Raw genomic sequence first — 25,347 nt, 5'->3', positions numbered from 1 at the left:
TCCAGCGAGAAAGCTGGGAAAGCTTCTGCTCAGCAAGTTTACAAGTTCAAAGCGCCTTTTAAGTAGGCTGAAGAGAGATTTAGGGTGTCTACCTGCTGGGGTTTGAGAAATCAGCAGCCTCCAGTCGTATCAGAACTGTGACTAACATCTCATACCCCAGAAGACCACGTGTTGCCCAGACAATATTCAATAACATATACAAACTGCTTTGTTTTTGGTTGTGTATTTTTTTCTTCTTTTTTTTTTTTGGTTTGGTTGTTTTTTTTGTTTGTTTATTTTGACGTTGCTGATGTTCTTTTGTTTTTTTAATTTCAATCTTTTCCACACAGATCCCTTTTTCTTTCTCAATTTTCCTAGTTTAATTATAATTTCCCATTGCTGCCTTTTTTAATAACTTCAACTTCATTTTTGCTAGTGTTTCTACCGATATAATTTGGTTTTTCACCCAATTTTATCCCCGTAAAGTTTTCTGTTTGCTTCTTTTGGTTTGATTTAAAGCATTTTTGTCTTTCCTCTCTACTTGGTGGAGGTGGGGTACTGTGTCTGATCAGGTTAGCAAAGAGCTGCTGACCTCAAGGGAACCACGCAACTGGGCACCCCCAGAAGGTGGGGTTTTTTAAGGTTGTGTCAAAGTACCCTACTGTACACCTATATTGCCCTGTCTCCCTCTTTCTGTGCCTCTCTTCTTTTTGTCAATATTCTTTATACCCACCCCCTCTCCTTTCTCTATCTTTCTTTTTTTCTTATCACTCGGTCCTCCTTTCTTTCATCCCCTTTTTTTGCTCTTCAACCTTCTCACCCTTCTGGTCCTATAACCCTTAGTCCACAGGCACAAGAACTTAAAGAGCAAGAGGAAGTGAAAGGAAAATTAGGGCAAGGAAACAGATAAAAGAAATCACTCATGAGGAAGAATCAGCAGAAAACTCCAGGCAACATGAAGAACCAGTCTAGAACAACCCCACCAAGGGACCATGAGGTAGCTACTGCAGATGATTCCACCAGTATAGAAATGTTAGGAATGACAGAAAGGGAATTTAGAATACACATGTTGAAAACAATGAAAGAAATGATGGAAAAAATGAAGGAAATTGCTAATAAAGTGGAAAATAACCAAAAGGAAATCCAAAAACAGAATCAAATAAGAGATGAACGATATGAAGAATATAAAAAGGATATAGCAGACCTGAAGGAACTGAAACAGTCAATTAGGGAACTTAAAGATACAATGGAAAGTATCAGCAACAGGTTAGACCAAGCAGAAGAAAGAATTTCAGAGGTAGAAGACAAAGTTCTTGAGATAACTCAGACAGTAAAAGAGGCAGAAAAGAAGAGAGAGAAAGCAGAACGTTCACTGTCAGAATTATGGGACTTTATGAAGCGTTCCAACATACGAGTTATAGGAATTCCAGAAGGGGAAGAAGAATGCCCCAGAGGAATGGAAGCCATACTAGAGAATATTATAAAAGAAAATTTCCCAAACATCACCAAAGAGTCTGACACACTGCTTTCAGAGGGCTATCGGACCCCAGGTCGCCTCAACTCTAACCGAGCTTCTCCAAGACACATTGTGATGAACCTGTCCAAAGTCAAGGCAAAAGAAAAGATTCTGCAAGCTGCCAGGAGTAAGCGCCAGTTGACCTACAGGGGCAAATCCATCAGAGTGACCGCAGACTTCTCTAATGAAACTTTCCAAGCAAGAAGACAATGGTCATCTACCTTTAATCTACTTAAACAGAACAATTTTCAGCCCAGAATTCTGTACCCTGCTAAGCTAAGCTTCAGAATTGACGGAGAAATCAAATCATTTACGGATATACAAACATTGAGGAAATTCGCCACAACAAGACCAGCTCTACAGGAAATACTTCAACCTGTTCTGCACACTGACCACCACAATGGATCAGCAGCAAAGTAAGAACTCAGAAATCAAAGGACAAAACCTAACCTCCACACTGATGCAAAAGATAAAATTAAGCAATGGACTCTCACCAAATAAGACGAATAGAATACTACCACACTTATCAATTATCTCAATAAATGTTAATGGCTTGAATTCCCCACTGAAGAGACATAGATTGGCTGACTGGATTAAAAAACACAAGCCATCCATTTGCTGTCTGCAAGAAACACACCTGGCCTCAAAAGACAAATTAAAGCTCCGAGTCAAGGGTTGGAAGACAATTTTTCAGGCAAACGGAATTCAGAAGAAAAGAGGAGTTGCAATCTTATTTTCAGATACATGTGGATTTAAAGCAACTAAAGTCAAAAAAGACAAAGATGGTCACTTTATATTGGTCAAGGGAAAACTACAACAAGAAGACATTTCAATTCTAAATATTTATGCACCCAATTTAAATGCTCCCAGATTCTTGAAGCAGACCTTACTCAGTCTGAGCAATATGATATCTGATAATACCATCATAACAGGGGACTTTAACACACCTCTTACAGAGCTGGACAGATCCTCTAAACAGAAATTAAACAAAGATGTAAGAGATTTAAATGAGACCCTAGAACAACTATGCTTGATAGATGCATATAGAACACTCCACCCCAAAGATAAAGAATATACATTCTTCTCATCACCCCATGGAACATTCTCCAAAATTGATCATATCCTGGGACACAAAACAAATATCAACAGAATCAGAAGAATTGAAATTTTACCTTGTATCTTTTCAGACCATAAGGCACTAAAGGTGGAACTCAACTCTAACAAAAATGCTCAAGCCCACCCAAAGGCATGGAAATTAAACAATCTTCTGTTGAATAACAGATGGGTGAAGGAAGAAATAAAACAGGAAATCATTAACTTCCTTGAGCATAACAACAATGAAGACACAAGCTACCAAAACCTGTGGGATACTGCAAAAGCAGTTTTGAGAGGAAAATTCATCGCTTTAGATGCCTACATTCGAAAAACAGAAAGAGAGCACATCAACAATCTCACAAGAGATCTTATGGAATTGGAAAAAGAAGAACAATCTAAGCCTAAACTCAGTAGAAGAAAAGAAATATCCAAAATCAAATCAGAGATCAATGAAATTGAAAACAAAAGAATCATTCAGAAAATTAATGAAACAAGGAGTTGGTTTTTTGAAAAAATAAATAAAATAGATAAACCATTAGCCAGACTAACTAGAAATAGAAAAGTAAAATCTCTAATAACCTCAATCAGAAACGATAAAGGGGAAATAACAACTGATCCCACAGAGATACAAGAGATCATCTCTGAATACTACCAGAAACTCTATGCCCAGAAATTTGACAATGTGAAGGAAATGGAGAAATATTTGGAATCACACCCTCTCCCTAGACTTAGCCAGGAAGAAATAGACCTCCTGAACAGACCAATTTCAAGCACTGAGATCAAAGAAACAATAAAAAAGCTTCCAACTAAAAAATGCCCTGGTCCAGATGGCTTCACTCCAGAATTCTATCAAACCTTCAAGGAAGAGCTTATTCCTGTACTGCAGAAATTATTCCAAAAAACTGAGGAAGAAGGAATCTTCCCCAACACATTCTATGAAGCAAACATCACCCTGATACCAAAACCAGGAAAAGACCCAAACAAAAAGGAGAATTTCAGACCAATCTCACTCATGAACATAGACGCAAAAATTCTCAACAAAATCCTCGCCAATAGACTACAGCTTATCATCAAAAAAGTCATTCATCATGATCAAGTAGGCTTCATCCCAGGGATGCAAGGCTGGTTTAACATACGCAAGTGTATAAACGTTATCCACCATATTAACAGAGGCAAAAATAAAGATCACATGATCCTCTCAATAGATGCAGAAAAAGCATTTGATAAAATCCAGCATCCTTTTCTAATTAGAACTCTGAAGAGTATAGGCATAGGTGGCACATTTCTAAAACTGATTGAAGCTATCTATGACAAACCCACAGCCAATATTTTACTGAATGGAGTAAAACTGAAAGCTTTTCCTCTTAGAACTGGAACCAGACAAGGTTGTCCTCTGTCACCTTTACTATTCAACGTAGTGCTGGAAGTTCTAGCCAATACAATTAGGCAAGACAAGGAAATAAAGGGAATCCAAATGGGAGCAGAGGAGGTCAAACTCTCCCTCTTTGCTGACGACATGATCTTATACTTAGAGAACCCCAAAGACTCAACCACAAGACTCCTAGAAGTCATCAAAAAATACAGTAATGTTTCAGGATATAAAATCAATGTCCACAAGTCAGTAGCTTTTGTATACACCAATAACAGTCAAGATGAGAAGCTAATTAAGGACACAACTCCCTTCACCATAGTTTCAAAGAAAATGAAATACCTAGGAATATACCTAACGAAGGAGGTGAAGGACCTCTATAAAGAAAACTATGAAATCCTCAGAAAGGAAATAGCAGAGGATATTAACAAATGGAAGAACATACCATGCTCATGGATGGGAAGAATCAACATTGTTAAAATGTCTATACTTCCCAAAGCTATCTACCTATTCAATGCCATTCCTATCAAAGTATCTACATCGTACTTTCAAGATTTGGAAAAAATGATTCTGCGTTTTGTATGGAACCGGAAAAAACCCCGTATAGCTAAGGCAGTTCTTAGTAACAAAAATAAAGCTGGGGGCGTCAGTATACCAGATTTTAGTCTGTACTACAAAGCCATAGTGGTCAAGACAGCATGGTACTGGCACAAAAACAGAGACATAGACACTTGGAATCGAATTGAACACCAAGAAATGAAACTAACATCTTACAACCACCTAATCTTTGATAAACCAAACAAGAACTTACCTTGGGGGAAAGACTCCCTATTCAATAAATGGTGTTGGGAGAACTGGATGTCTACATGTAAAAGACTGAAACTGGACCCACACCTTTCCCCACTCACAAAAATTGATTCAAGATGGATAAAGGACTTAAATTTAAGGCATGAAACAATAAAAATCCTCCAAGAAAGCATAGGAAAAACACTGGAAGATATTGGCCTGGGGGAAGACTTCATGAAGAAGACTGCCATGGCAATTGCAACAACATCAAAAATAAACAAATGGGACTTCATTAAACTGAAAAGCTTCTGTACAGCTAAGGACACAATAACCAAAGCAAAGAGACAACCTACACAATGGGAAAGGATATTTGCATATTTTCAATCAGACAAAAGCTTGATAACCAGGATCTATAGAGAACTCAAATTAATCCACATGAAAAAAGCCAACAATCCCTTATATCAATGGGCAAGAGACATGAATAGAACTTTCTCTAAAGATGACAGACGAATGGCTAACAAACATATGAAAAAATGTTCATCATCTCTATATATTAGAGAAATGCAAATCAAAACAACCCTGAGATATCATCTAACCCCAGTGAGAATGGCCCACATCACAAAATCTCAAAACTGCAGATGCTGGCGTGGATGTGGAGAGAAGGGAACACTTTTACACTGCTGGTGGGACTGCAAACTAGTACAACCTTTCTGGAAGGAAGTATGGAGAAACCTCAAAGCACTCAACCTAGACCTCCCATTCGATCCTGCAATCCCATTACTGGGCATCTACCCAGAAGGAAAAAAATCCTTTTATCATAAGGACACTTGTACTAGACTGTTTATGGCAGCTCAATTTACCATTGCCAAAATGTGGAAACAGCCTAAATGCCCACCAACCCAGGAATGGATTAACAAGCTGTGGTATATGTATACCATGGAATACTATTCAGCTATTAAAAAAAATGGAGACTTTACATCCTTCGTATTAACCTGGATGGAAGTGGAAGACATTATTCTTAGTAAAGCATCACAAGAATGGAGAAGCATGAATCCTATGTACTCAATCTTGATATGAGGACAATTAATGACAATTAAGTTTATGGGGGGGGAAGCAGAAAGAGGGATGGAGGGAGGAGGGTGGGGCCTTAGTATGTGTCACACTTTATGGGGGCAAGACATGATTGCAAGAGGGACTTTACCTAACAATTGCAATCAGTGTAACTGGCTTATTGTACCCTCAATGAATCCCCAACAATAAAAAAAAAAAAAAAAAAAAAGAACACTCTGACCACCAGTAGTTTAGGGCTACTGCATTGGTTTTGGCTAAGGAGTGAGCAGTTTGCAAGCGATCCTCCCCTCCAATTACTTTTGCAACCATCTGTGCAAAATCCACCCAATGGAAAAAGGCAAATAACATTATTCTTATGAAAATAGCTTTGACCTCATAGATCTCTGAATAGGGTCTTCAAGGTCTCCTAAGCATTGGTGGACCACAATTTGAGAAACACAGGCTTAGATTTTTGGTGCTTTAATTTTTTTTTCTATTTTCAGTTTTAAAAACATATTTAAGGAGATTCAGCATAATTTTCGTCTTTTTCTTCAGCACAGAATTGGTCTGAATAACCTAAGCTCACTACCTAAATAACTGGAAAGTAAAATCCATTTGACATTTTTTTTTGGCACAGAGTCTCACTTGGTCACCCTTGGTAGAGTGCTGTGGCATCGTAGCTCACAGCAACCTCAAACTTTTGGGTTCAAGCGATTCTTTTGCCTCAGTCTCCCAGGTAGATGAGACTCACCAGAGTGCCTGGGTATTTTTTACAGATGAAGTCTCGCTCTTGCTCAGGTGGGTCTCAAACTTGTGAGCTCAGGCAATCCGCCAGCCTCAGCCTTCCCACATTTGACCTTTTTTTTTTCATCTGCCTGATCATTTTTGAAAGTTTCTGATTGTTTACTGCATAGTTATCCTTTAGTCTGTCTTTTAAGTTTTTAAAAATAGTTCCTGTATTTTATGTTCTGTAGTTGCAATTCTAATTGAAGTCTAATAGATCTTATTTGGTTGAGCTTACTATGTGAAAGGCTGAGAATATTAATTGGGGATGCTCTTCTGTGGGAGATGTATGTATTTGCTTCTTGCATAGAGCCTGCTGATAAGACCCACTGGGGGGCCATTTTCTTACCCTTGAGGATCCTGGTTTGGTGCTGGGCTGAACACCATACTGGCATCTTCTCTAGAACATCTTCAGCCTTCCCTTTGGTGTATTGAGCACAATTTTAGTTTTAGTTTATTAATTTTTTTTCGTTATGTCACTTCCTTAGTTCCTCATGAATTAACTACTTGAAACATGCTTATTTTTCTCTATTCTGGACTCTGATCATATTTCATGAATGGGAGATGATACCATTTAGAAGGAAGATGCTGAGCTTGCCTGGGCTGTGGGTTTATTTTGCTTGTTTGTTTGTTTTTTTCCATAGTTTTTCCCTGAAACTGCTGGTGATGGAGAACATTATTGTTGTCACAGAACTTATTCCTAGATAAAGTTATATTTTAAAAATTTAAAAAAAAAAAAAAAAAAGAAATGTGCCACCTATGCCTATACTCTTCAGTGTTCTAATTAGAAAAGGATGCTGGATTTTATCAAATGCTTTTTCTGCATCTATTGAGAGGATCATGTGATCTTTATTTTTGCCTCTGTTAATATGGTGGATAACGTTTATAGACTTGCGTATGTTAAACCAGCCTTGCATCCCTGGGATGAAGCCTACTTGATCATGATGAATGACTTTTTTGATGATAAGCTGTAATCTATTGGCTAGGATTTTGTTGAGAATTTTTGCATCTATATTCATGAGTGAGATTGGTCTGAAATTCTCCTTTTTGTTTGGGTCTTTTCCTGGTTTTGGTATCAGGGTGATGTTTGCTTCATAGAATGTGTTGGGGAAGATTCCTTCTTCCTCAATTTTTTGGAATAATTTCTGCAGTACAGGAATAAGCTCTTCCTTGAAGGTTTGATAGATTTGTGGAGTGAAGCCATCTGGACCAGGGCATTTTTTGCTTGGAAGATTTTTTATTGTTTCTTTGATCTCAGTGCTTGATATTGGTCTGTTCAGGAGCTCTATTTCTTCCTGGCTGAGTCTAGGAAGAGGGTGTGATTCCAAATATTGATCCATTTCTTTCACATTGTCAAATTTCTGGGCATAGAGTTTCCGGTAGTATTCAGAGATGATCTCTTGTATCTCTGTGGGATCAGTTGTTATTTCCCCTTTCTCATTTCTGATTGAGGTTACTAGAGATTTTACTTTTCTATTCCTCATTAGTCTGGCCAATGGTTTATCTATTTTATTAATTTTTTCAAAAAACCAACTCCTTGTTTCATTAATTTTCTGAATGATTCTTTTGTTTTCAATTTCATTGATCTCTGATTTGATTTTGGATATTTCTTTTCTTCTACTGAGTTTAGGCTTAGATTGTTCTTCTTTTTCCAATTCCATAAGATCTCTTGTGAGATTGTTGATGTGCTCTCTTTCTGTTTTTCGAATGTAGGCATCTAAAGCGATGAATTTTCCTCTCAAAACTGCTTTTGCAGTATCCCACAGGTTTTGGTAGGTTGTGTCTTCATTGTTGTTATGCTCAAGGAAGTTAATGATTTCCTGTTTTATTTCTTCCTGCACCCATCTGTTATTCAACAGAAGATTGTTTAATTTCCATGCCTTTGGGTGGGGTCGAGCATTTTTGTTAGAGTTGAGTTCCACCTTTAGTGCCTTATGGTCTGAGAAGATACAAGGTAAAATTTCAATTGTTTTGATTCTGTTGATATTTGTTTTGTGTCCCAGGATATGATCAATTTTGGAGAATGTTCCATGGGGTGATGAGAAGAATGTATATTCTTTATCTTTGGGATGGAGTGTTCTATATGCATCTATCAAGCACAGTTGTTCTAGGGTCTCATTTAAATCTCATATCCTTGTTTAATTTCTGTTTAGAGGATCTGTCCAGCTCTGTAAGAGGAGTGGTAAGTTCCCCTGTTATTATGGTATTATCAGATATCATATTGCTCAGACTGAGTAAGGTCTGTTTCAAGAATCTGGGAGCATTTAAATTGGGTGATATAGATATTTAGAATTGAAATGTCTTCTTGTTGTATTTTTCCCTTGACCAATATAAAGTGACCATCTTTGTCTTTTTTGACTTTAGTTGCTTTAAATCCACATGTATCTGAAAATAAGATTGCAACTCCTCTTTTCTTCTGAATTCCATTTACCTGAAAAATTGTCTTCCAACCCTTGACTCGGAGCTTTAATTTGTCTTTTGAAGCCAGGTGTGTTTCTTGCAGACAGCAAATGGATGGCTTGTGTTTTTTAATCCAGTCAGCCAATCTATGTCTCTTCAGTGGGGAATTCAAGCCATTAACATTTATTGAGATAATTGATAAGTGTGGTAGTATTCTATTCGTCTTATTTGGTGAGAGTCCATTGCTTAGTTTTATCTTTTGCATCAGTGTGGAGGTTAGGTTCTGTCCTTTAATTTTTGAGTTCTTACTTTGCTGCTGATCCATTGTGGTGGTCAGTGTGCAGAACAGGTTGAAGTATTTCCTGTAGAGCTGGTCTTGTTGTGGCGAATTTCCTCAATGTTTGTATATCCGTAAATGATTTGATTTCTCCGTCAATTTTGAAGCTTAGCTTAGCAGGGTACAGAATTCTGGACTGGAAATTGTTCTGTTGAAGTAGATTAAAGGTAGATGACCATTGTCTTCTTGCTTGGAAAGTTTCATTAGAGAAGTCTGCGGTCACTCTGATGGATTTGCCCCTGTAGGTCAACTGGCGCTTACTCCTGGCAGCTTGCAGAATCTTTTCTTTTGTCTTGACTTTGGACAGGTTCATCACAATGTGTCTTGGAGAAGCTCGGTTAGAGTTGAGGCGACCTGGGGTCCGATAGCCCTGTGAAAGCAGTGTGTCAGAATCTTTGTTGATATTTGGGAAATTTTCTTTTATAATATTCTCTAGTATGGCTTCCATTCCTCTGGGGCATTCTTCTTCCCCTTCTGGGATTCGTATAACTCGTATGTTGGAACGCTTCATAAAGTCCCATAATTCTGACAGTGAACGTTCTGCTTTCTCTCTCTTCTTTTCTGCCTCTTTTACTATCTGAGTTATCTCAAAAACTTTGTCTTCTACCTCTGAAATTCTTTCTTCTTCATGGTCTAACCTGTTGCTGATACTTTCCATTGCATCTTTAAGTTCCCTGATTGACTGTTTCATTTCCTTCAGCTCTGCTATATCCTTTTTATATTCTTCATATCGTTCATCTCTTATTTGATTCTGTTTTTGATTTTCCTTTTGGTTAATTTCCACTTTATTAGCAGTTTCCTTTATTGTTTCCATCATTTCTTTCATTGTTTTCAACATGTGTATTCTAAATTCCCTTTCTGTCATTCCTAACATTTCCGTTTAGGTGGAATCCTCTGCAGTAGCTACCTTTTGGTCCCTTGGCGTGGTTGTTCTGGACTGGTTCTTCATGTTGCCTGGAGTTTTCTGCTGATTCTTCCTCATGAGTGATTTCTTTTATCTGTTTCCTTGCCCTAATTTTCCTTTCACTTCCTCTTGCTCTTTAAGTTCTCGTGCCTGTGGACTAATTTCATTTCAGAAAACTCTAGAAGTGAGCTGGTCCTCTAATCCTGAGGCAGAAAATTCCTTCCTCACAAGTTGTCAGAACTGTCCCTTCTTCAGTATCTTCAGCAAAGTTTTTTCCAAAATATATAAAATGTACCAGTCTTACAGCTCTGGCGCTGAACTAGCAGAAGCCTGACCCACCCCCTTTTATCTTCATTTCTTTCTCTTTATTTTTCTTCACCTAACCTCCTCCTTGAATTTTTATTTTATTTATTGAATTAGTCAATTTTACATTTTGGTAATAAAAATGGTTATAGGTATAAATCTCCCCACAAATACTGCTTCACCCTTACGCCAGGTAGTGAGATAATGTTTTTACTGTCAACGGTTTTGTAAGCAGTCGTTATTATAGATGTAATTTCTCCCTTGACACATAAGAAACTTATTCTGTACTATATTTTTATTTTTTATTTCAGATTAATATGAGGGTTCAAATGTTTAGGTTACCTTGTTTTCAGTTCAAGGTAAAGTCCAAGTTGTAGTTGAGCTCTTCACCTGCAGTGTGCTGAAGACCCTCACATTGTGCATTTTAGGTGAGATCCATTGCCCTCCCTCCTCCCTCTTCCCCTCTCCCTTTTCTGTCTTCTTCCTTGCTAGACTATACTTGTGGGGTGTGTGTGTGGGTATGTAGTTGTTTATATATTGGTTTCATGTTAGTATTGAGTACATTGGATACTTTCCCCCCTCATTCTTGAGATACTTTACTAAGAAGAATGTGTTTCAACTCCATGCAGGTAAACACAAAACGATGTAAAGTCTCCATCTTTTCTTATGGCTGAATAGGACTCCATCGTATACATATGCCACAATTTGTTAATCCCTTCATGGGTTGATGGGCACTTGGGTTGCTTCCATGTCTTGGCAATTGTGAACTGAGTTGCAATAAACATTCTGGTGCAAATGTCTTTGTGGTAAAATGATTTTTGTTCTTCTAGGTAGATAACTAATAATGGGATTGCAGGATCAAGTGGAAGGTGGACTTTTAGTTGCGAATTCTCCATACTTCTTTCCATAGAGGTTGTATTAGTTTGCAGTTCCACCAGCAGTGCTAAAGTTTTCCCTTTTCTCCACATCCATACCAACATCCACAGATTCAGGACTTTGTGATGTGAGCGATTCTCACTGAGGTTAGGTGATATCCCACAGTGTTTTTTGTTTGCATTTCTCGGATGGTTAGGGACGATGAGCATGTTTTTTTCATGTATTTGTTGGCCATTCGTCTGTCATCTTCAGAGAAGTTTCTGTTCAAGTCTCTTGCCCACTTCTGGAGTCGTTTGCCCTTTTCTTGTTGATTGAGTTTTCTGTAGATTCTAGTTATCATCCCTTTGTCAGGGAAGCTATATTCATAGCATGCAAATATCCTCTCCCATTCTGAAAGCTGTCTGTTTGCTTTAGTTGTAATACCCTTAGCCATTCAGAAGATTTTTAGCTTTATCATGTTCTATTTATTTATTTTTGGTGTTGATGCAATTGCTGAGGATTTTTATTGTTTTGTGTCTTAAATTTAAATATTTTATTCAGAGTGAGTTGACTTTTGTCAATGGTGATAGGTGCAGGTCCAATTTCCTTCTTCTACATGTGGCTAACGAGTTCTCCGAGCACCATTTATTAAATAGGGGTTCTTTTCCCCAGGCATGCTTTTGTTTGGTTTATCACCATATCACTTTTGGTGATATGTGTCTGTAGTATATTTTTAAATTGTAAGATATCCATCATTTTTTTTTGGAAGACAAAGAGGGAAATAAATGAAAGTAAGTAAAGTAATCATCTAAGTGTACACAGCCATTAAGTATCAGATTTAGGACTGGAATCCAGATTGACTGAGTTTTGGTCCAATTGACAAGAAAATATTTTGTTTCCTTTGAAATAGTTCAAGTCTGGGAGTTAATGGAAAGTCTCATTAGTTGGGGGAACATGTGAGATGGAAATTGTGATGTTCAGAGTCTGACAGAAAAGAGTTCAAATTCTGCCTTGGTTCCCTGTCAGCTGTGTGATCTCTGGCAAACTTCTAGGCCCGACTTTCAACTTCCTTATCTGTAGTGTGGAGACAATATTATTACTTATTATGTTGTTGTAGAGATTAAATGTAAAATTGGGTATATAAAACATATAACGAGATGCCACATACACCATAAGTGATTCATACATATTCATCTCTGCTCCTTTAGTGAATATCCGATAGATACTGAAGGTACTGGATAAATGGCTTAAGAAATAAAACAAAAGCAAAAGCATGTATAATCCCAGTGATAACCATTAACAAAGTGCAATATTACACAGTATCTTTCAAAAAGTATGCATATGTACACACACACATGCTCAAAATTTAGATATACCTAGAGCTCTTTTCTAACTTGTTTGAACATGTTTTTTATTTTCTTTTCCCAGTAAATATACAATGGCCATGGCCACTAACTGTTGCTTTATTCAGTGAATGAGCCACTTGGTAACTGGAGATGGACAGACTTGGCTCCATGTATTTTGGAGTGGAAAGGTAGACCTCGACGGATGGGAACATGGGGTGAGGGGGTTAAGGCTCAGAGGCGTCTCCCTGCGGCTGATGCTCGGAAGTCTTGACAGGGTGTGAGCAGGTTTGTGTGAGTCAGGGCAATAGGTTACAAATTTAAGATAAAACTATTTACCCATGCAGGTCCCTGGTTCACTCCACTGATTTGGTGAGTGTTTCACCTGCCCAGTCAAGTCAAGAAGTCAAGCAGGATTTTGTCTGAGTTCACTGACCCAAAACTTGCTAGGTGGGGACACAGGAAACACCTCTGTTCTGGAGCTGCTGATGCACACATTTAGCCACATTGAAGTTTAAAATTCTAAGTGCCACCTAAGAAATGAAGATGGGCTGTATTGGGAATAGAAAAGAAGACCTTCTTTCTAGCTAATTTTTTTTTTGCTTGGGGGTGGTGATGATTCAGGGTGATGTTTGGCAAGGGAGAGATAATTTTGGTCTAGGGCTGGCTGTAGAGGGGAGGAGACTCGAACAGGTGGTGATAGGGAGTTGTCTGGCTGAAAAGGAACAGAAAGAGCACCTGAGAAGGCACTAGGCTGAGCAGGCAGGGATGAGACGGCACAGGGAGTGTTGAGGAGACCGTGCAGGATCTGTTGTTTCAGAGGTTGGTATGAGGAAACAAAACAAATTATGCAAAATAAAAGTGAAACTCATGCTAGGCTTTGCAATTTGCAGTTGGAAGGTGGCCTAATAAGGACCATATATATCTTCCATTCTCGATAGGGAGGCACATGATAAAAATAGAATTTTATGAAGATTAACTGTAGGAACCTTAGGAAAATTGGGAAAAGAGTAAGTCTCCAGTCAGGCAAACCCAGTTGGTTATGAAGGGTTGAGTGTCTACTGAAACTAAGGAAGAGTCAGTAGGAATTGAGCAATCTGAGAGACAATGTAAGCTTGCTGACATGGAGGTTAAATGGAAGGACAATTCACAATGAGATCAACGTTTACAAGCCAAGGGAATCAGAAGAATGGGACTGCCAATGACAGGACAGACAAGCAAGAAAGGTATATGGAAAGTCTTACAGTAGAGGGAGCCTATATGCAATCGGAAACATACAGGAGCCTGCGCTTGCTGAGAAATGCTCGTGAAATAATTCTGTATTTTTTCCTTGTAATTTATGTATGTTTGCGGACGAGTGCACATAGAAAATGTCAAATTTGCAAGTTTGGTTGGGGATAAACCTCACAGCTCAACTCAGTGGTGATTAATGTTCCTATTAGTACGTACACTCATGGATTCAGAGTCTTAACACCTAACTGGCTTGAGAACATTTAGTTGCATAATGGTTGTGAAAATCCTGAAGAAATTTTCTTCATACACATTTTAATGTTTTATAAGATAAATATTTAGAATTACATCTATTCTTTACATTTATTTAAAATAAAAAAATAAGCAAGTGAAGTATGAAGCTGATGATAGGGCATCCAGCTAAAATATAATAAGCAGTCAATAAACAATGTTAAATTAACAAATAATAAACATTGGTGCAAATAATCTACTAAGAACAACACACTTACAAGTTTTCACATTTGTAAAAGACAAGCTGACAGGGTGAAAAGAACCCATGGCTAAGCTTCTACAAAGGCCAAGCTGAAATGGAAGAGGCCATGTACCTTCCGTAATGTTTATAAATTTTGTACAATAGATAGCTACAAAAATCTTAAAAAATATATATGCCCAAGCTTAAAAGGAAGGCAAATAATCAAATACAAGAAAAAAGGAAGAAACGAATAGCCAGAAGTAGTTAAGTAGGAGCTGAAATTCTGATGCTACACAAGGATAATGAGTCTTCTAGATAATTTAATACCCACATGAGTTCATCAGACATGCCTTAGGCCTTTTGAAGGTGAGGAGCCAAAAGTGATCCTCCTGAATAAAAGCTGAAGCTTAAAAGGTTGCTCTGTCTATAGAAAGAGGATAGAAAAACTCTACTCATAAATCCCAAACTGTGCCACTTTGGTGTCCATATTAACACAAGCAGACAAAGAACCTAACTGAAGAAGTTAACATCAAAATCAGTTGGAGAAACTGGTAGGTCTTTAGTTGAGAACAACTAAAACTGTTCTGCAGAGCTACTTACACTCTTCAGGAAACACAGGACTCCCAAGGGAAAAAACATCCCTTTTGAAATTAAATAACAAATTCTATATTAAAAATACAAATCATACAAGGAAACAAATCACTGTGAGAGGGATAGAGGGAGCCAGTGGAACAAATAGAAAAATTAGTACCTCAAGAACCCGAAGAGAGGGCTGGGCATGGTGGCTTACTCCTGTAATCCTAGCACTCTGGGAGGCCGAGGGTGGATTACTTGAACTCAAGGGTTATAGACCAGCCTGAGCAAGAGTGAGACACTGGCTCTACTAAAAAAAAAAGAAGTTAGGCCAGCATCATGGTGCACGCCTACAGTCCAAGCTAGTCGGGAGGCTGAGGCAAGAGGATAACCCAAAGCCCAAGAGTTTTAAGTTGCTGTGAGCTATGATGATGCCACGGGTGACAGAATGAGACTATGTCTCAAAAAAAAAAAAAAAAAAAAACAACAACAAAAAACCCACTGAACAGAGTAGAGAGTAGAATAATCTGAGAGAATGTCAAACAAATACTTTGAAAATTATTAAAGAGCCAGGAGCAGTGGTTCATGCCTGTAATCCCAGTACTCTGGGAGACTGAGGCGGGTGGATTGCTTGAGCTCACAGGTTCGAGACCAGCCTCAGCAAGAGTGAGACCCTGTGTCTAAAAACACAGCCAGGAGTGCTGGCGGGCACCTGTAGTCCCAGCTACTGGGGAGGCTAAGGGAAGAGAATTGCTTGAGTAATTCTTAAGGAGGTTGCTATGAACTATGATGCCATGGCACTACCAAGGACGACAAAGTGAGACTGTCTCAAAAAAAAAAAATCATTAAAGAAAGAAACCATATGAAAGAAAGAACAGTATGAAAAAAAATTTGAAAAGGATCTAAAATAAGAATTTCTTGAAATGAAAAATATAGCCATGAAAATTAAAAACTTGATGTGTTGCTTAAATAACGGAATACAGAGAGATGGAATGGTTGAATGAGGTGGCCCAACATATATTCAACAAATTAGAATAGGAAGAAGCTATATATGAAGAGGAAATGGTTGAAGAGTTTCCCAGAATTGATAAAAGATACAAATCCATAGATTCAAGATCCATGAGTCCCATGTGGGATTAAAAAGTACAAACACATTGTCTTTGATGTTCTACAGTTTTTGGAGAACAGAAATGTCTTAAAAGTAGCCAAAGAAAAAAGAGAAACTACCAAGGAATGACTGTTATACTGTCAGATAATTATGTCATAACGAAACAAATGATAATAGATATATTAAAGATGAGAAAAGAAACATCAATCTAGAAATGTAAGCTTAATTAATCTATCTTTCAGGGATAAAAGTGAGCCATTTTCAGACAAATGAAAAAGAATTTTCAAACAACAAAGTTCTTATTAAAAGAACTTCTAATCGATGTTCTTAAGGAGAAAGAAAATGGATCTGATCCCAGAAGTAGGTGAAGAACCACAGAAAAGGGAATATGTGCAAAGAAATTATAAATATGTGGTTAAATATCAACATTTATATAGACTAGCATTTTACCTTATGGATTACAAGTTTGTATTACAAAAGATAAAGTAGATAAAGTTAAAAATCAGGCCACATACCAGATGTGCATATTGCAATGCACAATAATTATAATCACGTAATAGCAATAGTAATAACTCAAACCCTTAGAGAACACTTATGATGGGTCAGGCATAAATGTAAGGCCTTCATCTATATTCACCACTTATGTATAAGTGTACATAAGTATATGCATATACAAACACGTATACATTTACACATATACTTGAGTGTATATATATGTGCTTGTAAAATATACACGTTATGTATACATACACATATAAACACATATATATATCTATACGTAAATTTATCTAACAACCCTATGAACTAAGTATTTTATTTTACTTTACAGATGGGTAAGCTGAGACAAAGAAATGTTAAGTAATTTGTCCAAAGTCACTTATTGGTAGATCTGGGATTCAAATTGAAGGAACATAGAACCTATTAACCAAAGGATCAATATACAGAATAAAGGAAAAATTCCTGAATACCAATGAGAGCAAAAATAGAAAAAATTAGGCTAAGAATATTAAACTTGCCATTCAGAGAAGAAATATGAATGGCCGGTAAATGTATAAAAAGATGCTCAATGTCATTAAAAATTAGGGAAACAGAAATTAAAACACACTGGTTAAACCAGAAAAAGTCTGCTAAAAACAAGTGTTGGGGAAAATGTGGACAAATGACAACTTCTTAATAATGCTGGAACCACCACTCTGAAGAGCAAGTGGATAATGTGTAGTAAAGCTGAAGACGGACATATGCCCTGTGGCTCAGCAATTCTACACCTGTGCTATAGTCTAGGGAGACTTGTATACACATGCTTAGCAAGGCACGGTGCTCATCAGAGCCTGTCTCACACTGGAAAACGCTTTAAATATGGATGTGTAGGAGGATGGATCAACAAAACGAGGGCTATGCATTTAATGATTCTACTCTGCAGTTAAAAATGAATCGTATTCAAATATATCATTAGGGAAAATCTAGAAAAGACAATATTGAGTGAAAAAGTTGATAGTATGTAAGTAACTATAACAATAATATATAGCATTACTGATTGGTACATTTTTAATACAAATGTAAAAATAGTGTGGGAAGGACTCACCTAAATTATGGGTTAATGGTAAGGGCACAAAAGGGGCTTCAATTCTACCGTAATTTTTAATTAAAAAAAATCTGGCAAATGTTAACATTTGAGATCCTAGTGTGGGGATACGTTCTTTCATTATGTTAAAATCTGAGATTTCTCTATATATTTAAAATATTTAATTAAAAATGAACTATTCGCTTTATAATTTAAACTTACATATCTTGTTACACATCTATAAAATAGTGCTTAAAACTCTTGCCCAGGCTGAATGCAGAGGCTCATGCCTGTAATCCTACCACTCTGGAAGGTCAAGGAGGGTGGATCCCTTGAGCCTAAGAGTTCAAGACCAGCCTGAGCAATGAGACAACGTCTCTACTAAAAATAGAAAAACTAGCTGGGGTCATGGTGGGCACCTGTAGTCCCAGTTTTCTTTAACCTGTGCCCAAGAGCCAAAACCCTCTTGTTAACAGTGGTCCTCAACCTTCCTAAGGCTGCAATGTATTTTCATGTTAAAAAGGGGTCACAACCCACAGGTTGAGAACCGCTGCTCTAGTAGATTTCAAAAGCAGTGGTTGTCAGGTGTTATATTAGCACCGTGATTTGTCTTGCATCACTTTATATTGACTACTATATGCCAGACACTGTGTTTTGCACAATAATTTACTTAATTTTCCCTACAATTCTATGATGTAAGTAGGTTTATTACTTCCATTTTAAAAACTATTTGTTTTAAATTGGGCACTGGGAACTTAACCAAGGAAACCGTTAGGAAATGGTAAACCCAGGTAGTCTGGCTCTAAAACCCAACCACTGGACTGGAGGACATATGGCCAGCTGAGTAAACTGAACTCATGTCCTCCCCGTGAAAACCCACCCTTGTCTTGTTTTCCATTCAGCTACCTATCTTCTTCCATTAATCACCCATAACATTCTCTCCAATATTCTCATAATCACTCTCTCTTCCATAAGCATAGGAAACTGGACAAGAGAAGAAAGATCAAACAATTGATTTGGGGAGGAATACTTAAGAGCCGAAGTCATCTCACTACAGCCCATGAAATGTCACTTTAGTTAGTTCACTTCTAAGAGTACCCCACTGGCATTAAACATTTACTTAGTAGATTACCTGTGTGAGCATTCAAACATTGGATATGCATGGAAGTTGGTTATACTTAATATCCCATCTTTTGAAGCTATGTGTTAGCCATCTTTCTAAACACTCATTTAAAAGGCAGTATAATGCAAAGAATAGTCTGCATTTATAAAATATTTTAAACCTATGGTTTTAATTAATTGCCTAGTGTTCAAAAAATGAACTGAAGCCTGACTGACTGTATAATTTTAATATTTGAAAAATTTCATCCAGAAGTTAACTTAATACAATACAGATTTATACAAAAAGGGGAACAGTTAAAAACTTCTGATCATATAGACAAAAATATGATTAAGCAAAGATTTAAAAAGGACAGGAAATTTTGTAAATAGTGATAAATACTATGCAATGCTTTAATTTATTGTGGCAGATACAAAAATCAAGAATTTATTAACAGATTATATATATGTATGTATAAAAAGTAACTACACGAATTTTCTAGCTGTTTAAATTAACAAAATTTAACAGTAGTTTTTATTTTTTAAATGAGGTATAGTTACACTGTAAACTAAATACAGAGCATAAATAAATAAAGGCAATGTGTAATTTAGTGATAAATGTTCACAAATTTCAACTTAATAACAACAGACAACAAAAATTTTCCAGTTATTTATGGACTTTGTCATTTAAAAATTTGGCTTGCTTGTGTACTTATTTAAAAATGACATAGCTATCAATATACAAGCACATCATTAAACATGCAGACCAAGCCAACACAATTTTTCCATGACTCAACTCTACCAAATACTTTGTTTATATTTTATTTAAAATACTTAAATCTGATTTCTAATACATGATTCTTTTGTGCTTATTAGTAACCTACATTAAACAGCTTACTTTCTAGTTCAAGCAGTGTAAGAGAGAAGCAGTTTTATTTGCATATGTGTTAAGAACAGTGCAAAACCAAACCAAAATGCCTTTAACTCTCTGAGGCCTTCCAAGATTTTAAGAAGAAACACCCTTGAAATAATAACCCAATGGAAACGCAGAGTTACTTCTGTCTCAAAGAGAATGGTAAACAAAGTAACTCCTTTTCCTCAAAGTCTTGTGGGCTGGCTTCAGAACTGTTGGAGAAAAAGCTGATGAGTTCCTCCACCCCTGGAGAATGCTGCTGGTTGGGTGCAGGAAGCATAGCAACAAGAAAAGAACCTAACTCAGAAAAAATTTTGGGAAGTGTTATTTACATATAAACTATATATGCTGGTACTAAATGCTGGTTTCATTATTATTGCAAATATAACTTCAGAGTTTTCTGAAGGAAAGCTGTCAAAGTATAGTAAAGAAGTCTTGATTTGGAAATATTTATACATGCTAATAAAACTGCTTCTTTTGCTGTAAATTTTTTAAAAAGCCCATTTACTATTTGACTTAAAATGCAGTTTCTTTTTACATGCTACTTTATTAGAAACTCCAAAAAGAGGTTACTTTGAATTTACTGTACCCAGAATCCAGTGAAAAACATTTTGCCCAAAATATTGGATTTTATTTTTTTAACCAAGCTATATTGTTTTGACATAAATGTTACTAGTTTTCACTTTTGTCAAATACCTTATCCTATCTTTCCCCAAAATTAGTGTTTGATACAACTAGTGATCAAAAAATGTAGATGTAATTCTTAAACATCAATCAAAATATATATAAAAGCAGTTCTTTTCTTTTGTGCTTGTAATTGACATAATGCATCAATGATTAGTTAAATTTGATATTTTTTCTAGTATCTTTGACCCTTAAGAAGAAATGATCATTATACAAATATTACAAGGTATTCAAGTAACTAGTTTACTGTCAATGTGCATGCAGACTAACAATACTTAAAAGAATATAACCTCGAACCCAATTAGTCTGAAAATACTCCTGTACAATCATCTTTATTGATTTGTAAAAGCTGTATACACATCTAAAACCCTGAATTTACTTTGTAAAAATAAATCTTTAGCAATAAATGGCACTATCAAAATCCCATTATTCTCAGGCTTTTATTTTATTTACATGCTTTTCAGCAACAGTTGAAAAGAATCTTATAGGACCAAATCCAGTATATATCAAAAAACCCTGTAAACTGCATTTGCAATTATACTGCTGTTTACCTCTATATGAAAATATGGCTACACGCCTTACATTAAAGATAATGTAGCTATTTGCTTTGCTACCGTGTGCTAGCAGCTCACAACCTGCCACTGGGGTCACCTATGTCATAAATGCATTCTTCACGGCGCTTTGTTTTCCCAGTGGAATACTTGTTACAAACTACTTATGGAGAATGATAAAGTGCTATAAAAAAGAGAGACTGGACCCATACCTGTCTCTGCCATGTAGTCCTTTCTTCACTCAACCAATTTCTGTGTTTTTAGAAAATTATGCCTTTGCTGAACATATTTCATATTTAATTTTTTTAAAATGCAGTATTTTAAAGTTATTGAGCTTTGTGAAACTGTTTTGAGACAGAAACATGAAAAGATTAAAGGCACAATAAGAGGGAAGTGAATGCTACATATAAAATATTATGTTTCAAGTCTTGTAGGTTACTCCAGTCCAAAACCTTCTGAATTTGAAATTCCAATGATCAATTTCTGTTTCAGGTCTTTTTTGCTCTTGTAAGGGGGAAGGCAAAGTTGATTGAAGCAGGTATGGGCCACAGGTAACCTAAGTAAAAAGAAAAAACAAACAAACATATATATACATACATACACTAAGTTTTAGAGCACACACAAAATGATTGCCAAGCAACTTTAAAATAATACCAAAACACATGTGTTCAAATCTATTTTACTATGCTAAGAGATGACTCATCCACTCCTTCGCTGAAGGAATATTTATTGACCACCTAACAAAGTAACAGGCCCCATTCTAGACACTGAGGCTATGTTTATAGATAAGACTGTCACTGTCTCTGCTCTCATGACATATTTATTTGAAAAGCATTTTTTTTTTTGAGTCAGATAGACCTGAATTTGAATACTGCTTCCCCTACTTACAAAGCTGTAGGATCTTGTTTGATTGCCTAATATCTCCAAATCTAAGTCTCCCCCAGCAATACGATAGGGTAAAACATCTAACCAGACTGTTTAAAAGATTAAAAAGAGCTGTCTACACAAAACACCTAGCTGAGCGGTAGATAATATAATGTTCTTACATTCTAGTCTTTAATGTCAAAAAATAATAAAAAGAGCATTTTTGGAGCAACTAGATGTCCACACTTTTAATTTTAATGTTACTGCCCTTGATGCATAGGTAAGACTTATCCTCTGAATCTTTTCTTCAACTCCTCCAACCCGCTACCTGATGACACTGTTGTCTGCATTCAGGATTTCTCCAGATACCCTTTCCTCCATTCTTTATAAACTCAACAGCATCAGAATAGCTGTCAGAGAAGTCAATAAATAAAAATAGGGAATACACTGGAGAAAAACAGAACATTTTAAAAGAAGTCTGTATGATTAGAAACTAAATTTTGAAAGCCCCCTTGTATTAAAAGATGTAAAATTACTCTGGGAGGCCAGGTTGGGTGGATTGCCTGAGCTCAGGAGTTCCAGACCAGCCTGAGCTAGACCGAAACCTCTTCTCTAAAAATACAGCCTATAGTCCCAGCTAGCTGGGAGGCTGAGGCAAGAGAGTTGCTTGAGCCCAAGAGTTGGAGGTTGCTGTGAGCTGTGATGCCATGACACTCTACCAAGGGTGACAAAGTGAGACTTTGTCTCAAAAAAAAAAAAAAGACGCAAAATTATTAGAATCAGCACTGACTGAGTGCTAGGGCTATGAGAAGCACTGTGCTAAGTGCTTTTACATGTAGTTTCCTCTAAGCCTCAAAACAACCTAAAAGTGGTTACTGTTCTTATTTTACTGTTGAGGAAAAATAGACATGGCAATATACAGGTTACAGGTTAAGTAATCTATTCAAAGCGATAGAGCTGGTAAGATGTAGACCCAAAATTCAAACCCGGATCAGTCTGACTTCAAAACCAGTGTTGTTAATATGTAAAGATTTAGTATTTTTACCTATTAAAAGTCTAGTGGATTGTCAATGGTGGGCCTTATTAGAGGCATGGAAACTCCTTTTTCAGCTGTTGTCCTTGTCTTTTGAGGTTCACCATTACTGCATCAGATTAAAATGTCACGTATCTTTGATTGTTGGCTATATTTAACATATGTGAGGTTCCCACTGGGAGTCCTAGAGTTGCTCTAGATTCATTACCAAGCCATGTCAACTCACAAAATAATCCTTGAAACAATAAAAAGTATTGAAAAGGTTTACATGTAATGGCACTTTAGTATTTTATTTATTTATTTATTTTTTATTAAATCACAGCTGTGTACATTAATGAGATCATGGGGCACCATACACTGGTTTTATAGACCATTTGACACATTTTCATCACACTGGTTAACATAGCCTTGCTGGCATTTTCTTAGTTCTTGTGTTAAGACATTTATATTCTACATTTACTAAGTTTCACATGTACCCTTGTAAGATGCACTGTAGGTGTAATTCCACCAATTACCCTCCGTTCACCCCTTCCCCATATTCTAAGGTTATAACTGGGTTATAGCTTTCATATGAAAGCCATAAATTAGTTTCATAGTACGGCTGAGTACATTGGATACTTTTTCTTCCATTCTTGAAATACTTTACTAAGAATATGTTGGAACATATTCATATGTAAACATGAAAGAGGTAGTCTCCATCTTTCTTTAAGGCTGCATAACATTCCACGGTGTACATATACCACAATTTATTAATCTAATCATGGATCGATGGGCACTTGGGCTTTTTCCATAACTTAGCAATTATGAATTGGGCTGCAATAAACATTCTGGTACAAATATCTTTGTTATGATGTGATTTTTGGTCCTCTGGGTATATACCTAGTAGAGGAACTGTAGGATCTAATGGCAGGTCTATTTTTAGATCTCTAAGTCTTCTCCAAACATCTTTCCAAAAGGAATGTATTAATTTGTTAGATAAACACTTAGTAGAAGTATTCCCTTTTCTCCACATCCACGCCAACATCTCTGGTCTTGGGATTTTATGATGTGGGCTAATCTTACTGAAGTTAGATGATATCTCAAAAGTAGTTTTGATTTGCATTTCTCTGATGATTAAAGATGATGAGCATTTTTTCATATGTCTGTAGGCTATGTGCCTGTCTTCTTCAGAGAAATTTCTCTTCAAGTCCCTTGCCCAGCCTGCGATGGGATCGCTTGTTCTTTTCTTGCTTATATGTTTGAGTTCTCTGTGGATTCTGGTTATTAAACTTTTGTTGGAGACATAACCTGCAAATATCTTCTCCCATTCTCAGGGCTGTCTGCTTGCTTTACTTACTGTGTTCTTGGCTGTGCAGAAGCTTTTTAGTTTGATCAGGTCCCAGCAGTGTATTATTGAAGCTGCTTCAATTGCCCGGGGGGTCCTCCTCATAAAATACTCACCCAGACCGATTTCTTCGAGTTTTTCCTGCACTTTCTTCTAGTATTTTTATAGTTTCATGTCTTGAGTTTAAATCTTTAATCCAGTGAGAGTCTATCTTAGTTAATGGTGAAAAGTGTGGGTCCAGTTTCAGTCTTCTACAGGTCGCCAGCCAGTTCATCCAGCACCATTTGTTAAATAGGGAATCTTTTCCCCACTGAATGTTTTTAATTGGCTTGTCAAAGATCAAATAACGGTAAGTAGCTGGATTCATCTCTTGGTTCTCTATTCTGTTCCGTACATCTACCTCTCTGTTTTTGTGCCAGTACCATGCTGTTTTGATCACTATCGATTTATAGTATAGTCTGAGGTCTGGTAGCGTGATTCCTTTGTTTTTATTTCTGAGTAATGTCTTGGTTATTTGAGATTTTTTCTGATTCCATATAAAATGAAATATTATTTTTTCAAGATCTTTAAAGTATGACAGTGGAGCTTTAATAGGGATTGCATTAAAATTGTATATTGCTTTGGGTAGTATGGACATTTTAACAATGTTGATTCTTCCCAGCCATGAGCATGGTATGTTTTTCCATTTGTTAACATTTTTAGTTATTTCTTTTTTTAGTTTCATAGTTCTCTTTATAGAGATCTTTCACGTCCTTTGTTAGATAAACTCCCAAATATTTCATCTTCTTTGGCACTACTGTGAATGGAATAGAGTCCTTAACTGTTCTTTCAGCTTGACTATTGTTGGTATATATAAAGGCTACCGATTTATGAATGTTGATTTTGTAACCTGAGACGCTGCTGTATTCCTTGATCACTTCTAAGAGTTTTGTAGTAGAATCCCTGGTGTTTTCCAGATATACAATCATATCATCTGCGAAGAGTGAAAGTTTGATCACTTCTGACCCTATATAGATACCCTTGATCGCCTTTTCTTCCCTAATTGCGATGGCTAAAACTTCCATTACAATGTTACAGAGCAGTGGCGACAATGGGCAACCTTGCCTGGTTCCTGATCTGAGTGAAAACGATTTCAATTTAACTCCATTCAATATGATATTGGCTGTGGGTTTGCTGTAGATGGCCTCTATAAGTTTAAGAAATGTCCCTTCTATAC

General features: G+C 36.7%; 1 protein-coding gene across 1 annotated transcript in view; it reads right to left on the bottom strand.

Moving 5' to 3' along the window:
* Nucleotides 1-18,998: 18,998 nt before the first annotated feature.
* HECTD2 (HECT domain E3 ubiquitin protein ligase 2) overlaps nt 18,999-25,347 on the bottom strand; it is a 98,749-nt gene continuing 92,400 nt past the window's right edge. Inside the window, exon 21 of the mRNA XM_053585821.1 lies at nt 18,999-21,466. Coding sequence (XP_053441796.1) covers nt 21,346-21,466 — 121 coding nt within the window. The 3' untranslated portion in view covers nt 18,999-21,345. The remainder of the gene's footprint in view (nt 21,467-25,347) is intronic.

This window comes from Nycticebus coucang, chromosome 3, assembly GCF_027406575.1.
Source record: "Nycticebus coucang isolate mNycCou1 chromosome 3, mNycCou1.pri, whole genome shotgun sequence".
In the NCBI taxonomy this organism is placed as follows: Eukaryota; Metazoa; Chordata; class Mammalia; order Primates; family Lorisidae; genus Nycticebus; species Nycticebus coucang.
Note: the sequence above shows the minus strand (reverse complement) of the source record. Positions and strands in the feature narration are given on the sequence as shown.